Source organism: Manacus candei, unplaced genomic scaffold, assembly GCF_025592945.1.
Source record: "Manacus candei isolate 608988 ecotype Guabito, Panama unplaced genomic scaffold, ASM2559294v1 h1tg000050l, whole genome shotgun sequence".
NCBI classification, from domain to species: domain Eukaryota; kingdom Metazoa; phylum Chordata; class Aves; order Passeriformes; family Pipridae; genus Manacus; species Manacus candei.
The window spans coordinates 32,169,350-32,188,468 of NW_026138098.1; the positions used below are offsets into that span (position 1 = coordinate 32,169,350).

Genomic DNA, 19,119 nt, shown 5'->3' on the forward strand with positions numbered 1-19,119 from the left:
CAGGGGGCGCTGTGGGCTCCGTCAGTCACCCGCGGGAAGAGGGGCCTGGAGAGAGTCGTCCCGGACCACGTGGGGAAGCCAAGAAGGAGACTGGGGGGTCCTCGCCTCCGTGGGGACGATAAGGAAGGCAGGCAGTACACTCCCACGGGAACTCACCTCTGTCTCAAGTGGCGAGGACTCACTGCAGTCTCAGGTGGTGGTGTCTCAGAAAAACTCCCCCTCCTCTCCCACGGACAAGCAAACTCTCCGATGAAGCACAGCAGCTCCGGGGAGCGGGACAGTCAGGCAGGTCGAAGCCAGCAGGATGAGAAGTCGAGCCGACCAGGATGAACAGCCAAAAGAAAACTAGACCTCCGGTCCCCCTCACCAAAAAAATGCCTGTCTGCACCCAGGGAGCCAACAACACCGTCTGCCCCTCACCTCCCGAACAGAACCAGCCCCCCGCCTCCCTCTCCAGTCTCTCCAAATGGGTCATTAACCTAGGCGGCTACATCCTTTGTAACGCTAATGGCCTCCCCCCCCACTCACTCCGTTTTTCCTTTGGAGTGGGGCAGGGGGAAGAAAAATTCCCCTGATTTTCTAATCTATAACACTCATCCAACGCACTACATGCCTAATGGAAGCTAGGCAGCCCCAGTAATAATGGAGTTCATTAAACAGACGTTTACAAAGGACAGAAATATCCAGCTGTCAGAGCAGGACATCCACTCAGAAAATAACACTCTCTGCTCTCTCTGCCCTGATCCAAAAGAAAAGCCTACAAAACATTCCAAAAAATAATGAGTCTAGAAACAAACTTCACCGAACACCAAAAATCATAAACTCAGTAAAGTGCCACAAACGCAGATATTTTACTCCCCTCTTCATGTTCCAAACAAACTACCTTTTTTCTTTTTTTCTCCCTGGAAAATAAACTTATTTTAGCACTTCTTTCACTCCCTCTTCCCCTCAATCCCCCTTGCTTCCATTTCAAAGACTCGGATGCTGAAAAGCATGTCTAGATTTTACCCACCAACTACACCAAAACATTTAATAATGGTTTCTTTACCTTTGAAGCTTGGTTTGCCTACCTTTTAACAAGTCACACAGTAGTGCCCGTCTTTCAAGGGCTCCCATCTTTTCTTAAAAAGGTTTGCTAAAGGTTCATAAAGGCTCTACCTTACAAAGGTGGACTCCCTCCCATCAGAGCAGTATAAGCCACAAAAACTTCACCAATTCCCTGAGCAGGGAACTGAAGAAAAGTGGAAGCTGGGTTTAGTTAGAGAACTAACTTTTGTTCTCACTCAGGGTTCAGCACATCCACCTCCAGGGACCCAGATGCTGCAACAGAACTTACCCATCCATGCAATCCCTCTTTGGCAAAGTCCTGATAAACATCAGGAGCACTGTTCATCACCTACTGGGTCTGCCTTGTTTACTGACTGGTACTTACAGATGGTCTTTCTCTGAACCTGTAACCAAACTGATTTCCTTTATTTAAGCACAACGACAGAAGGACTGAGAAATAAGCCTAGAGAATGTCTATTTTAACATCTTGTGGTGATACTTAAGGCTATCTTGATTTTATCAGGCACACCCATTTTCAGGACTCCTACATCTCAGTCTGAATCCTTGAATTATTACAACCCACACTTGTGAGTGGGAGTTGAAAATGTGAAGAAAAAAAAATTTTAAAAAAATCTTCTTTTACAACAGCAGTCCTGTAGGCTTAATTAAAAACAAAGAAACCAAAAAAAGCAAAGGAAAAAAAACCACCAAGAGATGACAGAGTCACTGGCTTAACAGCACTCAAATTCTTTGCCAAGACACAAAATTCTTTCTGTTCTTGCCTATTTTCCCTAGACACCTCCACCTCCTCTTTCCCATTAAACTAAACCAATATGTTCACACAGTCAACCGTTCCAATAACTTGGTCAATATAAAATATTCATTGTAGCTCTAAATCTATCAAATTAGGATGATTATTCCCTACCAATTCAAGAAGCATAAAAACTCAGAGGACTGCAAGCACACCGATGCTGCTGTTTCCCCTACCAACTCTGTAAGGTTGTCCTCTTGTGGGAGAATTAAGAACTTGATCATGAGGGCATTTAATGACAGCACAGTCCAGATTTCAACATGTTTTACCACTTTCACAGGTTGGAGATGTTAAAACAAGAAGGTGTCACAAACCCTACTTAGCACCTAAAATTTTGTTAGGCAAAACTGAATGAGTACAAATCAGAACATATGGAGCACTTCTTCTGTCTTTCATGATGCAACCCACAGAAGTGATTAGCTTGGCTTGTGACCAATTTGACATCTTGACAAATCAGTCAGTTCCTCACAGAAAAAGGATCTCAACTATTACATGTTTAGGCAAACCAGGTTAATTTGATTATTACTCAACTCCTCTGTCATTCCCAATTATTCAAAGCTCCACAATAAAGCGAAAACCAAGGGGTCTTTGCCACATCTATAACAAAACACAACCAGTATCACAACTGATATATGAAACAGCCTGCTGGAAATTCAAGTTACAATCAACTCCTGTCATCGAGATGTCAATGATGGTGGGCCTACTAAAACATCAGAAAAACATTCAAATAAAGCGATTCCAAAGGCCTGAGGATTAAAAAGTTATTGTTAGCATTCAAACTTCAAGATCAATAGTCCCTTAAACTTTCAGTAGAAATACCTGGTTCCACTTACCACTTCATTTTCTAGACCACAAATTATCTGCACACGGTTCAAAAGTCACTAGTTTAATCCATTTCAAAAATTTTTTCCTGAGTTTCATACCACAGAAACAAGATGTGTGATGGAAATGAAAAATACATTCTCTGCGTTGGGGGGAGAAAAATCCAGAATGTACTTAAAACAGGAGTTGAATAAGACTGCTTAGCACAACCCTATGATTAGGGTCACAAAAGCCATTAAAACTCCCTAAATGACACTAACATGCAGTTTGCACCATCAAGCACAACATGCTTGATACAGAACTTTCAGTGTTCATCCCAATGCTATTTGTTTCTATGAACTCCTCCAAGGCCCATACCCTCAAACTTATATTTAAGCTATTACTTCAGTTATTACATCACTTTTCCCTGTGAACTTCACAGGACTCTGCTCACACACAGCCTCTCACAATGCTGCCACACAGTAATTGTTTACGACATCACAATGCCAATAGCTGTCTTTTTGACATCATTTTGCCTCCTTTCTCTACTAATGTCTGGGATTTTGGTTTCAAAGTCTTCAGACTCAGTTACAAAATGCCAAGTCCTACTTCTGATCCACAGTTCAAACCTGTCACTGGTTACTTAAAAAAAAGAAAAAAAGGGCAAGAAAGAAAGAAAAAAAAAAAAATCCGTTTCAGCCTGCCACCTTTGGGTTTCATCCCTGGTTGTCCTTCATGTTTGACAGACATAACCAAAGAACAGCAGTAGAGTCACACCTCCGAAACCTCTCCTACCTCTCCTCTGTCACAAGAGTTCCCGAAGGTTTGGCTGCTGTACACAAACACTGCATCACTGTAACCTCATTTCAGCTCCTTGTCCTTCCAGGTTTCCCAAATCCTGCTCCGTGTCCGCACAGCACCTCCCACACCGAGGGCTTGCTCAGAGAGGGTCCTTCAGCTCAACAGAGCCGCGTGGACACAGGAGCTGGGATCTCAGCAGCTCCAGAGCTCAGAGCTGGCACAAGTTTATCATGCAATCCACAATCTGTTTACCCCAGAACATTCCAGTTCCACCTCCAGACAACCAAAATCATAAACACAAGTTCATTTTTTAAGTTAACTGCCCCACAATCCTTCAGATCATCTTCAGCAAAAATACATCACTACTAAATCAATTTATTACCTACAGAACCAGAGCCAACAGACCTGTGTAACCATATAATGCTACCAGAAACAGCCTGTATGTCCTTTTTTTTAAAATGAGAACTCAACAGTTTCAGTAGGTTTGTTCTTCACACTAAAAATGAAAGTTATTAGTTAGCTAACTATATCTTATTTCCTGAGGGAAGGGAGGTTTACTGGAAGCCTTCCAACTGTGAGGGCAGGACAAGATGATTATGAGAACCCTGAAGCACTCTGACCATAGAAAGATGCAATAAAGAGAAATTAAAATATAGCTCATCAGTGGGATAGGCAGGGAACAGGAAATGCTAAACAATACTTGGTCACCATCAGATTGAGTGCTTTGCACAGGATAAGAGAAGACTGAAAGCAGTGTCAATAATTTTGACTCACGCATCCAGAGAGAACAGTCTAATCTTCTGCTATTTATACTTACAGGACAGTAAGACACCTTCTCCCTGCATAACACTTACCATTGCTGATTTTCTCATGCTGGCTACCTTGGTGGTTTGATATTTCTAAAATTAGAAGGTAAGAAAAAACATAGAATGCAGCAAGGTGTAGGGGGATATTATTTTACAGCACTCATTTCACAGCACCTCAACAACGCTTTTTAGTTGGAAGGACTGTGATATTAAGTGCTCTATGAAAATGTTTAAAGATTTCTTTGCAAATTACATTACAACCTGTAGAAAAATCTTTACTGTATTCTTTTCCCCAAGTGTGCATTTCCCATAATACACACATATTTTAAGTTATAAACCCCTGCAAGTTGGAGCCAATGTCACAGCCTTCAGACTGTTAACCCATCTGGCATGACTGCTACAACAGGACTTTATTTTCTTCTAGATGGTTAATAAAATCTTTCACTAGAATATCTGAGTAAGTACTTTCCATTTTAAATGATGTTAATAAAGTATTGGGAAACAGTTAGAAGGACTATATAGAAGCAACCAATAGAGAAATGGAAACATACTTCAAAGCACAACTGAACAGCACATCCTGCCCTAGTCCATCGTTACTGCTCCCCATAACACCCTTCACCACCACCACAAGGGCTGTGCACCCCAGAACCCACAACCTCAGCTCTCCTCTGCCCACCAGCAATGCCAATAAACCAGGGCAGAGTTGAGTCCTGCACACTCCACTGCACAAGGACTACAGTGGCAGTTTGCAAGTGCTGTGGCAAAGCAGATACATCAATTTTCTTATGAAATGCCTCTAGCTTTTATCACCATAAACACCAGCACTAGTAGGCAATATCTCATTACCACACAATTGTTTATTACTTTCTACTGCTATTTCAACGTGTATATGGATATTAATTTTTAAGGATGCTTTCCAGTTAAGACTTCCCTGTTAACTTTCAGCTACTGCCAAATTTCAGAAGATCTGGAAGTTTCTGTCCACACATGAATTTCCTGTGAGGTCTGCAAAACAAGTGCCTTACAAATCCATACACTTTACTGAGGGTGAGCTGGCTGCAGTTCCAAACCTCGTGCTGCCACTGCCCAGCTGACAGGCCCAATAAAGAAAGGTGTGGGATATGGGCAAAGCCAACACTGAGGCAATGAAGAAAACACCTGGTATTAATTAAAAGTAGATTTCAGTAACACACACACATATTTAAGTCAGACATCACTGTCTTCTAAGGTCCAAAGCGGAAAAAAAACCACCAACTCCTCCATACTGAAGGGAAGGGTTAATTCTGTAGCCTCACTGGTTCAGACAATAAGATCACACTGTAGAGAGATTGAATAGCCTGAGGCTGGATAAAGCTGCAGAAAGAGTTTGTACTTTACTAGACATCTGATAAACTAATCCCCTTCAAGGCTACCTGCCTGTTTAAGCTCTCATAACTAAGAGAATTCAACAGCAGCCTTAGTTAAAAATCAGCTGAGAGGGCAGCCAAGCAAGCAGCACAAATTCAGGGACAACAAGAGAGCGCTAGCACAGACACACTCAGAACCACTGCTCTGGGATCCACAGGTACTCCAAACCCACCGCAGGGTATATGAGGGAAGCAGTTTTTAAGACCTAACTTTCCAGCTCCCAGAATTATGTTGCTGTGTTATTCTCCAGGGAACTCAGACTGACAGCCTACAGTTCTCTATTCCAAATACCTTGCAGTTAAGCAGGGTTTGTGCTCAGGCTCTCCATCCTATACACACAGTCCCAAGGAAAGAGCAGCACATGCCTGCTATGCTACAAATGAGTCTCCCTCCCAGTGAAGATCTGACAAGGAGATACAGCTAACTCCTGGGAAGAGAAGGAAACAAAGCAATTAAGAAGAACCACAAAAAAAAAACAAACCAACACACACACCAAAAAAAAAAAAAAAGCTCAGTTCTACAGCTAACCTGAACAATGCCAAACTGATACAGCCTTAGGAACAAGAACTGCACATGGCCCAAGTTGTGATTAATTAAATAGCAATACCAGCTTCATCTCTGTGCTCTGCCTTTCAATAATCAACATTTTTCAGATTTTGTTTTTCTGAGTTTACTTGGCTTTGAGTAAAACTACCAATTCAGGTACTGAACTTGAACATTTAGACTTCTTTTACTTACAAATTTCTTTGTATTTCCTTGTGTAAGAGATTGGAGGCAGTGGAGTCAGAAGCCTCCCAGGAAGGGATGCTGGCTTTTGTACAGACAAAAGCCCTCCTTCTGTCAATTTACACCAAACTATCTGTGGGTTTTTCCATTCAAACCCATCACAGTCCTCTCTTCTTTCCTTGCCTCCACTGCTGATCGATTTTTCTGGATGTGCCCACCCAATCTTGTTGTAAGAAGAACTGATTCAAGAAAGATCAAGAACTGATCAAAAGGTTTTCAGGGAAAAAAATAGGAAAAAGTTGTTTTCCATTCTATCCTGCCTCCAAATACTAGCAAATTCAGTCCTAAGATTCCCAAGGGCCATTCTGCATGTCCTTACATTGTCCTCTTCTTAACTGAAGACATATTCTAAAAGCAGAGGCCAAGACCAAAACCAGACTTGTGTAAGAAAGGAAGGAAAAACACAGGCAAAGAACGAATTGCTGATTCCCACTGGAGCACTCAATTCTTTCAAACAGACCAATAAACATTCCTGAACTCACAAGTCCCAGGTACCTGGAAATGGGGAGCTACCGTAACATAACACATCTTAGGAAAAAAATGTGCTTTTTTACCTCCGCCAAAGAATCCAAGAACCCTCTGGAGACACCTCTTACATGGGGGAAGTTTGTACCAGCTGAAGAGCCTCACAAAGTTCTGCCATTATTTTAGCAGAAGAGTAACATATGGGCAAACTTAATTTCAAATGCGATAAACAGAATCCAAGTGAGCAGTGATCACCTTTGCCATGCTATTGAGACATGAGCCACGCCCAAATGCATTAAAAAGCTAAAATTAAAACAAAAAATTAATATCAGGTAACAGGAAATCTATTCATTGTCCAAAAAACTGACAGAGGGAAATACATGACACACAGATGTCATGTTACCTAGGAAAGAGCCTATTACAGAACTCTAACAAAAATTGAATAGTGTCAGCAAGCCATGTTTCTGAGTCAACAGAAAGCCAGATCTTTAATAAAGGATGGTTAAGGTTTTTTTATTTTGAATTTAAAGTACTGTATTCATTTTCCAAATAAATCATCTGATAGAATTAGAAAGTTAGTAAATTAATCATTTATTAAACAAAGTTTTTCATTTATATATCTAGTTTAGGCCTGATTTGCTAAATTGAAATCTTGTAAAAAGCTACAGGTAACAAAAGAAAAGATTAATTTATACTACAAATTTCTGAAGGAAAAAATATGCTGCAAAGTAGTAAAGCACTTGAAACATTTTCTACTTATAAACACAAACTGAAATTTCTTTGAGTCAAAATTTATTGTCTTTTACAAGATGATGCACAAGGAGGCAAGTACCCCAGTACAGAGAAAAGCTACCTATTAAATTCAGAAGCGGTCATGACATTATCTAAAAATACTCCCATATCACATTCTGACCTATATACAAATATTAAAATACGACAGTATACAGGAGGATCAGGTGTATTTAGGACAGCACACCTGGATTAACAGTTAGCAAGCCAGAAATATTTAGTTGTCACCTCCACCTCTTTTTTTATTTAAAGGTTTACTCGCTGCTTAACTGTTATTAAATAGATCAACACCAAGGTTTGACCAACATCTGAGTATACTAAACATAAATTGCACCTGCAATAGACAATTTTGTTACCATAACTGAAAAAACAACTATATACTCCATTGGAGAAATAAATTTTTATAATTTAAAACTCGTTTATAACGTTATTTTATTGCCTGAAAAAAAAAAATTTAAACCCCAACTTGACAGTATTAAATTAAATCTGCTCAGAACAACCTTCAGAAAGGAAACAATGTGAAGATACACATCTTGGTGCAGATAGTCATTTAAGATATGCAGTGAACTGCACACTCTGTGGAATAATCTAGTTCAAACAGACATTTATTTGGACAGGGTTAGTAGGGACTGACAGACAGAACAGATACCTCCTGTCTCCTGGGTTAAGAAATGGTAAAGGAAAATTGCCACATTTATAAGCTCCAGAGAGGAGCAAGGAGCAGCAGAGCAGAGCTAATAAAATCATGAGTGGCACACAAAAGGCAGGGACCAAAGCGTGTCTGAAACAAGAGAAGGCAACCCCGAGTAGGAAGCGCAGTCAAAGCCTGACCCTTCTTTGTCACAGGATGTTGAAAAGTTCACAGAGATTCAAAAAGATTTCCTACTAATTCATTTAGAGAAAATCCAGGAAGGGCTACAAAACCCAAAGACCTCTGCTGGGTGAAGTCTCTGAGCTCTAAATCTCCAGAACAAAACCCTGAGGAATTGGAGAGACATGACAGCCAAGCACCACAACAACAGCTCTTAAGACCACAGTACCTCATTCAATTCAGTCTTCAACTACATCAGCTTCTGTATTTTGGACTGAAATGTCAGCAGCTAGACCACTGTTGGCTCCTATCTCTTTAAATCTCACCATGGGTCCACAGCCCAAAGCTCATTAACCCTCCTCTACAAACTGCTCACAACAGGTCTTGGTTGCACACGTTTTCTCCTGTCTTTGAAGAAAACCAAGGCTGAAAAAAACTACAGATTAATGACAAACTCCAGTCAAGTCAAGTTCACTCCAGTGAAATCTTAACTGCACTCCTATTTCCTGGCACCCTCTCTCCAAGATTTTCTACACTAACTGAACAGTAGATCACATATATCCTATGATTACCCCAACAAGTTTTTTTTATCTGCTTGACTTTGGCTTTTGGGTTGTTTTGTTTGTTTTTGAAAGGCAGTCAATTTACATTCTGTGTTTCAGGAAAGGAGAGAAGCCAAGATCACCAAAAAATAAGGAAATAAGCTGGAGGAATATTTTGAAATGACCCCATCCTCACCAAAGTACAGCTTTCCAGCCCCTCCTCACCAGACGTGCAGGACTGAAGAGACTTGACTTGGGCCACCTGGCAATGACTCAGCAAGTGCTCTCTCTTTCACAGAGATTTTAAAATCTTTCAGATTTTAAACCATCATTAAGATTGAAGAGCCCTGTTCCCCTAGCAAAAAAGTAAAACCATGGTGAGTCAACCCAAATAATAAGTCAGTAGTGTCTGCTTAAGTCACCTGCAGTGCAGCCTAACTTCAATCATTTCAGCATTTGCATCAGCTACATGGCTGTTCAGAACACTCAAAAAGATCTTCATACAGATGCAGTATTACATGCAATACTTTGCTGAGTCAGGGGTGTAGGCATTTTAACATACAGATGCTTAAGTTTCCCTCAAAGCATTTAATTCCACATCTATTCTTCCAAAACTTGCTTTTCCAAATAAGTATAGTATCACCAGACATCAAATGGTCATGTTATGGGCTATTCTGAACACGTATTTCCTTATTCAACGGAAAGCAGAAATTATAGTAAGTGAATAAATATCTTTAACTCAACTGCAACAAAAGATCCCTGCATTACAGGTGGACACATTTACTAGTTACAGTGAACACAACCGTCAAAGGTATTTGAGCCAGTTTTCAACTACTTCATTCAGGCCATGGTCCAGAGACATTTCTCCTGGAAACAGTGCCAGTTTAAGCTGCTCCCACCCTCAGCCATTTGTCTGGGATTGATCCCACACCACCTCCTCAACCTCAGTACAACTGCCTGGAGTGCCATATGGTGAATGGATCAGGAAACTGCTCAGGGTTAAAAAAAAATTAAGCCAGCAGTGCCACCAAGAGAAATGTCTGTGGAACCACAGTCTCCAAAACTTCTAAAAACATAGCCACTGGAGGGTTAAGCTAAAAGCTTTGACACTAACCCTTCATCTTTTGTGCCCATGAAGCTCTGAACAGGGTACATGAGTTAGCTCAAAGGCAGCTGCTGCACGTACATGGAGGCAACTTCCCCAGGAGCAGATCAAGTTGCTCCATTCCACTTAATTCTGAAAAGTAGCAACAGCTGCTACAAGTAAAATAAAAATATTTTTAAGAAAATTACTAGAAAGCAAAACCCAGCAAAATCCCTGAGGCTCCTCTGGTTCCCCTGCTCTCATTCTGTCTCACAACATGACAGTTGATGTTATTCCCGTGTACCACTAACAATACTAACTTTCTGGGGGAATCAATATAATAAAGCAACACAGCATCAGTTTAGCTTGGAATTCTTCACTGGTTTCCAAGAACAAGCTGGGTCCAAGCAGAGCAGGCCTCAGTCCTTACCCAGCAGGGTGAGGAGGGCAAACATCCCTGTAGGAAAACCGAGCGGGGATGCCCAAAGTACAACAGTGGGCAAGCACAGCAAGTCACAGGGGTGTCTCCTCCCACACAAACACCTTATTGCCAACTCCAGGTGAACCTCTCAGATCGTCAGCACTTCTTTTCAGCAAAAGCAGCAGCAGTTACTGAGTCCAACTGAAAGGGAAAGTCAAGCCTGATGATCCCAGCAGAGATCCAAGATCGCTGAGGAACTAAGCACCTCTACAATTCACTGATGGTAGGATTAGAAGGCGGCTGAGCTTATTTTTGGACAAATTTCAGAAGTACCACTTTTACAATTGGCTCAGTTTGACGTTACACAAGAGTTCTGCTGCTCTCAAGCAGGTTTAGAGATCCTGGTACGTGCATAGCAAGAACAGCTTCTTATAATACGGTTACTCATTCTTTACAACTCTTTATGATGGCTATGCCATGTCTTTTTGAGACAGCTCCAAAGATTCACACAGAGTTCTGGAAAAAGAAAAGTCTGAGGTAATGCAAATGTGGAATAATATATTATTTGTATGCATGGTATATAAAAGGCAAAAGCAAATGCTTTTTTGATTAAGAAAATATCTGATATATCTTTCTTAGAGCCTCTTGAAAGATTTAAGTACAGGATCAAACCTTCCTTTTTCCAGATTTTGTTCACTGTTGCTTACTTCGCAACTATGCAGCAAATTAATTAAGTGATTAATCCCTGGCTTGGGACACCTGAATTCTCTTTGCAATCTTCACATTCAAATAAACTTCACTCAAAATCCATCAGTGCAAGTATATTTACTTCTCGATCTACATAATTTTTCTTTTCGTACAAAAGCAAAGAGGAGGGAAGGGCAGAGTATAAAGCACTGAATCCTTGCAGTCAATTCTGTAGGAACACTCCTGTGTTTGATCTCTTTGTCCAATTACTATGACAGAGATCCTCCTTCCTGAACACTGACTGAACCGACCCTGGCAGACAGATAAGGCGACATTCACAGGCACAGGATGACAAGCTCAATCTTACTAGAAACACTGAAAGGAAATAGGAAGTTTTCTTTACTGCTGAACCAAGAAAAGATTGCCCAGCTGACGTGCCCCAAACCTACAAGACTCCTGTTGGCATCGACGCTGATAGAGAACAGCAGAAACAATGAAGATTGTCTGAATCCCTGTTGCATTTTGAGCTTCTCCCACTCCTTTCAAACCAACTTCAAAACACAGCACAAAACACATCCTACAACAACATTCCTTCATTCAGAGGCAGCAGTGATGTGATAAACTCTGGCATGTTTTTAGCATAGTCCCCAACAGCTGGAGTAAATAACGTGACAGGCTCCTCACTAACAACCTGCTCTTCATCTTTAACTCAGATGCTACTACAGGAACATGTAGCATTTTTAAATTTCATTAACCAACAACAACCTATGCACAACTAGTTTAGAGCACATTTGTCTGTTTACTTTCTACAATAATTTTACTATTTTTCTGCATCTTCCAGTTTATTTCAAGGCTAAAGAGCCAAAGCTGCAGAGCACGTACTTCTAAAATAAGGAATGGACAAAAAAGTTTCACTTTTAAACAGATTAGCTCAAATGCGTTCAAAAAATTAACACTACCTTCGGGGAAGGGAAACAGAGGACAACATGCAACACACTGCACTGAAAATCAATATATGGCAGAAACCAAGTGCAACCCAAAGAAGTGCCATTCTGTGCCCTACGACAAAGCCAGACCACATTCAGAAAATTTGGGAATGCAGAAGCAGGAAGACTAAAACAACTACAGGTCGTAAAAAGACTAGGTAAGAGCAGCTCAACACACAGCCAAGGCAAATTTAACTTCATCTTGCAGTGAGAAACTATCAGCACTTGGAGTACCGGTCTAAAATATCTTATTTTCAAGTTATCAGACATGTTTTGAAATTATTTTCATATTAACTGTAAAAGTACTGGCAAGCTTCCATTACATTTTGTGAACTTCCACTTTACCATTAAGTGAAGGCAAATTCAATTAAAATAGACAAAATCTGCTGCTATTCTCTTCAAATGGTTTTACCAGACATACTGAATTTTTAACAATTCCCTGTTTGTAAATTACCAAGAATGAGATACCAAAAAAATACCATTCAGAAAAGCGTCAATGTATTGTTTCCAGCACTATATCTTACTAGCTTTACTGTAAATAAAATAATAATTAAAAAAACCAAACAGCTGCTTCAAACTCTCATTAATATTTAGGTTTTTATGAATAACATCTAGCATTGTGATTTATTGCCACAATATATTTCCCTATGCACAATTACTAAATGTTACATCTGCCCATTACAAGACATTAAAGACTACCAACTCAGTTCCTGATTTTGTCTTCCAATCCACTGACATCATGGCAGGAAAATTCGTGCATCAATGAACATGAACTTACAAATCACCCCAACTTTTTTACTGAGAGTTGCACATTAGATGTTCAAAAGCTTATTTCCATTTTCTCTTTCATGTGGTGAAAATATACAACTGAATACATGCCTATATTCAATATACAACTGCAGGACCATGAAAAGTCACTGAACTTTGAGGTGAAATTTTAATAATTTGATTTATATTTTAATAATTACACCTCTAAATAATAATTTTTAAAGCACAATAGAGAAAAACACCTCTGCCATCACCATGTCAAATCTTTTCAGGAATGATTACAGAGTTTGCAACCTGTGGCCCACAAAGCAATTATTAAGGGACAGTGAAGACCAGGGAGATCATATGGCATTGACTCCACCTCTTTCCTCTTGGCCATTTCTTTATTTGCCCAGAGTTATCACTGCAATCAGAGCAGCACTCAGGCTTTTCCAGGCAGTCAGCAGTAAGGAAAAACATAGTTCCCAGCTTCCTTTAATAACACCAGCTGTTAAGCTGAAAAATAGTTATGAATTCTCTCAACAGCTAGTGAAACACATACACATATATACACATGAACACCTAAGTATATGAAACATTAGTCCTTATTATTTTTATTTTAAATAAACGCTTTGCATGCATCAGGAATGTCCAAGAAAGAAGAATCAAGAGGTCTAACTATAAAGTTGTGACTAAGAATGTGGAAATCAGCAAGAAAACTCCTGGATTAAATGTTATACATCGCACACATTGTACCTGTGTATCAGGTGTTTACAACATCTGTAAACATTACAGGATAACTAAGAAAGAGGCAAATCCTGGCATAGAGGATGTGCATGGGATGGCGAGAGCATTGTTCTCCCAGGAGATCAACAGCACTCTCAACCACTGCCAGTTGTTCTCACCATACTCCCCACTAGTGGTAAATTATTAGGAAAACTGAGAAAGGCAAAAATTCCATAAAATAAATAAATAAATAAATGCATTTGGGGGGGGGAACCACACAAAAAAGAGACTCTACATATCCTCCATGCTGCAATCATGGAAAGTATAAGGAAAGACTCATTTAATATACTTTCACGTAGTAGGAGAGATCTATCTAGACAACTGAGTGCTTTTCTACCTTTTCTTACCAGGACAATAATTTCAGCTATGATAATAATCATTAATTTAGCTATGAAAATACAATCACGAAACAAATTTAGCAGCAATTGAAAACTGGACTCTTGATTTCCCTGCTCCCAGGCTGAGAGCAGCCAGTCCATCCTTCAGGCCTGGAGTTCCTGATTTAAGGAGTAGCTCTGTTTCCAGCAGGACTAATGAAGGTTGGTTTCCTGTGGATTTGCTCCTGCAAGCCCTGTGGCCACTTAACCTTAATTACAACCATTGCCTCTAAGCTTGCTGTGTCTCCTCGAGCTCCTGCACCCGGTAAAACTCCCCATTTGCCCATTTATTCCCCTATTACCACACTCAGGCTTGCTCTCACACCTTTGTTAACACCCAGCTCTTTGTCGTGCCCTCAAACCTGCCTTCACATCCCATCAGCTCCATCCCCTCCCCTCCCTGAGTGGTGCCAAGCAGGAGGCAGCACCCGCTGTGACTGGGTTGAAGCTGGGTGCACCCAGCTGGAGATCCTTCTGCACCTCTAGGAGTGCACCAAATGCCATGACCTCCTCGTCTTCATGGTTTTTTGAGAAGAGGGCTCTCGGATGACAACTTCCACAGAGCAGGAGAAGGTAGCCTTTCTCAAACCTCTCCCTGTTCTTGAAGTGGTTGAAGTTGACTGGGGGGGGCTTCACGCTTATTAAGAAAAGATACAAAGCCACTGTAAATTATACTTCCTTCCAAAGCCAGGATTAAAAGGTAACTCAGTTCCAGCCAGCTGCAAATCACATTGAAAATGCTGCCTGCTGCCCTCCTCTTGTGCTGTGGTTCAGGGCAGCTCCTGTATTTCTCCACCATCCATCCCATTCAGGGGGAGCAGGAAGACACAAAACTGACAAAAAGTCAATTCCCACATTTTTATGCTGCACCCCGTGGGCAGCAATGAAACTGTCAGCAGGAATTACCATTCCACTCCAGTGATAGGGAGCAGAAGGGTCTGGAGCTTTTCACAGAGATGGCCACCTCAAAACAAAAGCCACGGGAGGATAAGAGCAGCACTCACCCCAGCTAGGACAGCACACATGGAACAGGACTACCAGAAAAGAGTCCTTGTGCTTTGCTGGGGGCAGGGGAGAGGATACTCATTGTAGCAAATATCAACTAGCAAGAAGATAATTACAAATGGACAGTGAGAGACTAACACACAGAAACTACCTGTTGCTAAAAGCAACCTTATCATTTTTGACTCTACCCACTCCCTTTGTGATTTATACTGGTTTGTGCCTTGGGGACAGAGAACAGGTGACATGAAAACCAAATACTCCACCTTAAAGGGGGCAATGATGCTCCAGTAGTTAAATACTAGTCTGGGACTCGTTAGACCTAGATAGTATTTCCAAACCTTCCCAGGCTTCCAGCACTCCTAAGAATACATCTCCACAGCATAATGCAGTGCTGTGTAGCCAGCCTGAATACCAGCAGGAACATGGCCACGGTAGCACTGCACTGCACCCAGGCTGGAGTGCAGCTGGAGCATCCATCCTGCTTCTCAGGTAGTTTGGATCTATCCAAATGGTGCTCCAACATGACACGTAAGCACACCCTTAGTCATCCTGCCTCAGAAACCAGCTGTGACATGACAGTTAAATTACCAAAAATTGTAAGGAAAGAGCATCTGAAGAGATAAACACTCAGATACCAAAGTTAGGAAGAACAGCAAGTTCCGTATACCACCCATTAAACATACCAGATACAGCCCCTGAATACCTCCATTTAGCACCCTCTCTCTTTATGTCAGCTCTGCCCTTAGAGTTTACAAATCATAGCTCTGGCTTGTAAGTGTTAGTAAATACCTCCTTAGACCTTACTCAGTGTTTCCATAATTCTATACAGATTCTAGAGAATACTACCCTGCAAGAATAACATCCAAAATACGTTCTAAAAATAAAGCATTCTAGATGATTCTCACATATAGCCAAAGGTTGGAAACATAAACCATGCCATAAAGAAGGGCATGAACAGAATGCTACTTGAATTATAGCTCGAGAATGGGGAGAAAAAAAAAACCAAAAACAACATACAAAAAAAACCCACCAAAACCCTAGCCCTCGCTATAGTAAAAAAGTAGCATCTCAAGTGCCACATTCTGTTTCTAAAACAAAGCTTAAAGCCTGAGACGAATAAAACCAGGAATTCTTAATTTTGTGATTCACACTTCTCGAACTAAGCAATCGATAATCTCCACAACCAGGCAATTGTTTGCTTGATGAGTTTGTAAAAAAAGACAACATTCCACCCCGATCCTTGTCGGGCTGTGAACGCCGCCCCCTTGCCAGCAGCAATATGGATTGCCCAGTGCAGTCCGGTGATTCCTTTTTTCAGCCTACGTAATGCCCATTTACATAGTCATGGTATTTTTAAATGTGCTTTCAGAAGCACTAAATAACACAAAAACATGGAAGGAGACAAGCACAGCAGCAACACGGCACTCCTGTGACTGCGGAATTGACGAACAAAATACCGACCAAGTCCGGGGAGCACAATAAAACTCCATTTTCCAGATTATGCATTCAGAACGCCAACCCAAGGAAATCCTGGCCGTGTTTCCCTCCTACAGCGAGGCTGTGTCTGAGCACAACAGAGCATATCCTGGCTCCTTCGCTAACCTCCACGCACATTCCTACACCCCTTAGGAAAACAGTGACAGCGGACATGAAAGCGAGGGAAACAATGACATTCTTTTAATAACAACGTTCACCAGCGCGCCGGACCCGTTCGGTCCGCGCTACGCGACGGCAGCTCCTGCATTGCCCCGGACCAGCCGCATTGCCCCCGCCGCTCCGGGGGCTGCCCCACCGTCCCCCCGTGGCCAGGCCGGCCCCGGTCCCGGCCCCGTTCCCCCGCGGCTGCCCGGCCGGGGCTCGGGGGCGGCGGGGCCGCAGTCCCGCGGGGAGCCCGCCCGGCGCCGCCGCCGCGACCCCCGGCCCCGCAGCGCGCCCGGGGCTGTGCCACGCCGGGCCCGCCGCCCCCCCGGCCCGGCTCTTACCGCCAGCTCGGGGCTGTGCGAGTCCCGCTGGGATACGGCGCGGATGACCCCGGCCCGCCAGCGCCCGCTCTCCGGCGGCTCCTCGCCGCCCAGGCACAGGAACCGCTTCCCCACCAGCTCCGGCCGCGTCTCCACCGCCATGGCCGCCGCCGCGCAGGCACCGCACCAGCCGCCGAGCCCGCCGCTCTAGGGGCCGCGCATGACGGGCGCGGGGCGGGGACGGGCGCGGGGCTGCGGGGCTCGGCAGGGTCGGGGCCCCTCGGCCGCCGCCACAGCCCGACACAAACAGGAGCGAGGGGCGGGGGCGGCCGGGGGCGCGCGCTCCCTCCTCCCTGCCCGCCCGCCTCCTCCCTCCCGCGCGCGCCCGCCGCGCTGCGGCCCCGACCACTCCGCCCACGCAGCCCCACTGCCATGGAGACCGGCGCCGCGCGCCGTCTTCCTCCGCCGGGAGCGGGGGGCGAGCGGCCGCCGCCGCAAAGAGTCCGCGGCCGCCGCGGGGGCACCGGGGACCCGCCCCCCCCGGGGACTCGTCCCGCCGCCCCCCTGCCCGGCCCTGGCCGGGCGAGCGTGGCCCTCACCTGCCGCCCGCGCGCCCCCGGGAAGCAGCCCCGCGGTGACGTGACACAGGCGGGGTACCCCTCCGTGCCTCCGGTGCCTCTGCGGGAATTCGGGCCAGCCCCTCCGGGGTGTCTCCCCTGGGTGGGAGAAACGGCTGAACACCCACGTCGGGCTCGCCCACACCCTGCTTAAGGCACCGCTCCGGGAGCGCATTAATGTGTGTGAGTGTCTGAAAGGAGGTGCCAAGACCGTGGACCAGGCTCGGCTCAGTGATGCCCAGAGGCAGGACAGGAAGCAACAAGCAGAAACTGCCGCACAGCAAAGTTCCACCTGAACATGGGGGAGAAGTTCTTTACCATGCAGTGACCGAGCACTGGAACAGTGCTGGAACAACCGGAGAGGCTGTGGAGTCTCCCTCACTGGAGATATCCCAGAACTGGCTGGACACAATCCTGTGCCATGTACTCTGGAATGACCCTGCTGGAGCAGGGAGGTGGGATCAGATGACCTGCTGTGGTCCTTTCCATCTTGAGCCATTCTATGATTTGGTGAGAGTTGAGGCTGGCAAGGGTATCCCAGGAGCCAGGCACCAGGACATTGAAGTCCCAGCCCTCCAGGGTATTGGAGAGCCAGGACCAGGTCTGCCATCTACAGCACCTTCTCCCCCCAGGTCAGCATATTGGGAGTTCAGCAAAGATATCCATCCATCCATCCATCCATCCATCCATCCATCCATCCATCCATCCATCCATTTTTCCCTACTGCAAACAAGGCCACGGACTCTGGGAATGTGACGTCACTTTAGTCCCTCAGAAGCTTTTATAGACAGAACACTTCAACCTAGAAGACTTTATTGGATACTGCTGAATGCCAGCAAACAGGATAACCAAGCAGTGAGCTCAGAGACTCACACAGCCTTCAGCTGAGAGCCTGGGCTCTATCTCCCAAGGAGGCCATGCAGCCCTGTGCTGTCAGTCTGTTGTTCTTTCCATGGAGCCCGTGGTCAGGCTGTAGTAATGCCATGTTTGCATATCAAGAGTTTTTCCTTCATGTTATCTGGAGGTGTAGCTTTCCTGAACTTCTGCCTGCCTTTACTGGGACGCCTGCCCTCAAGAGAGCGAGTTAATGATCTCTCATCTAGCACTAAAAGCAAATTTGAACAGTGCATTTTTTGCAAAATAGATTATGAGGCAAAAGCAATAAATCAAGAGTGCCAACTTCGCACATTCCCATGGATTTCAGTGGAACAAATAACTTCTGGTACAAGAGAAGGTAATTATAGCAGAAAACAAACAAACAAAAAAGAAATCAATTCATCATGCACAAGTTTGTTCACAGTATTAGAATAAGTTCCAAGATGTAACATTTATACCTGAACCTACAGGTGCCTGGCATCCCATGGCAACAGGCCAGGGATACA

At 43.7% G+C, this 19,119-nt stretch overlaps 1 protein-coding gene across 2 annotated transcripts in view; it reads right to left on the bottom strand.

The window, feature by feature from the left end:
• Window positions 1-17,453, bottom strand: part of JMJD1C (jumonji domain containing 1C) — a 163,884-nt gene extending 146,431 nt beyond the window's left edge. Inside the window, exon 1 of one of the 2 annotated variants that reach the window (XM_051800607.1) lies at window positions 17,142-17,453. In XM_051800607.1, coding sequence (XP_051656567.1) covers window positions 17,142-17,282 — 141 coding nt within the window. In that variant the 5' untranslated portion in view covers window positions 17,283-17,453. The remainder of the gene's footprint in view (window positions 1-17,141) is intronic. The other variant, XM_051800613.1, reaches the window with a different exon arrangement.
• Between the last annotated feature and the right edge of the window lie 1,666 nt (window positions 17,454-19,119).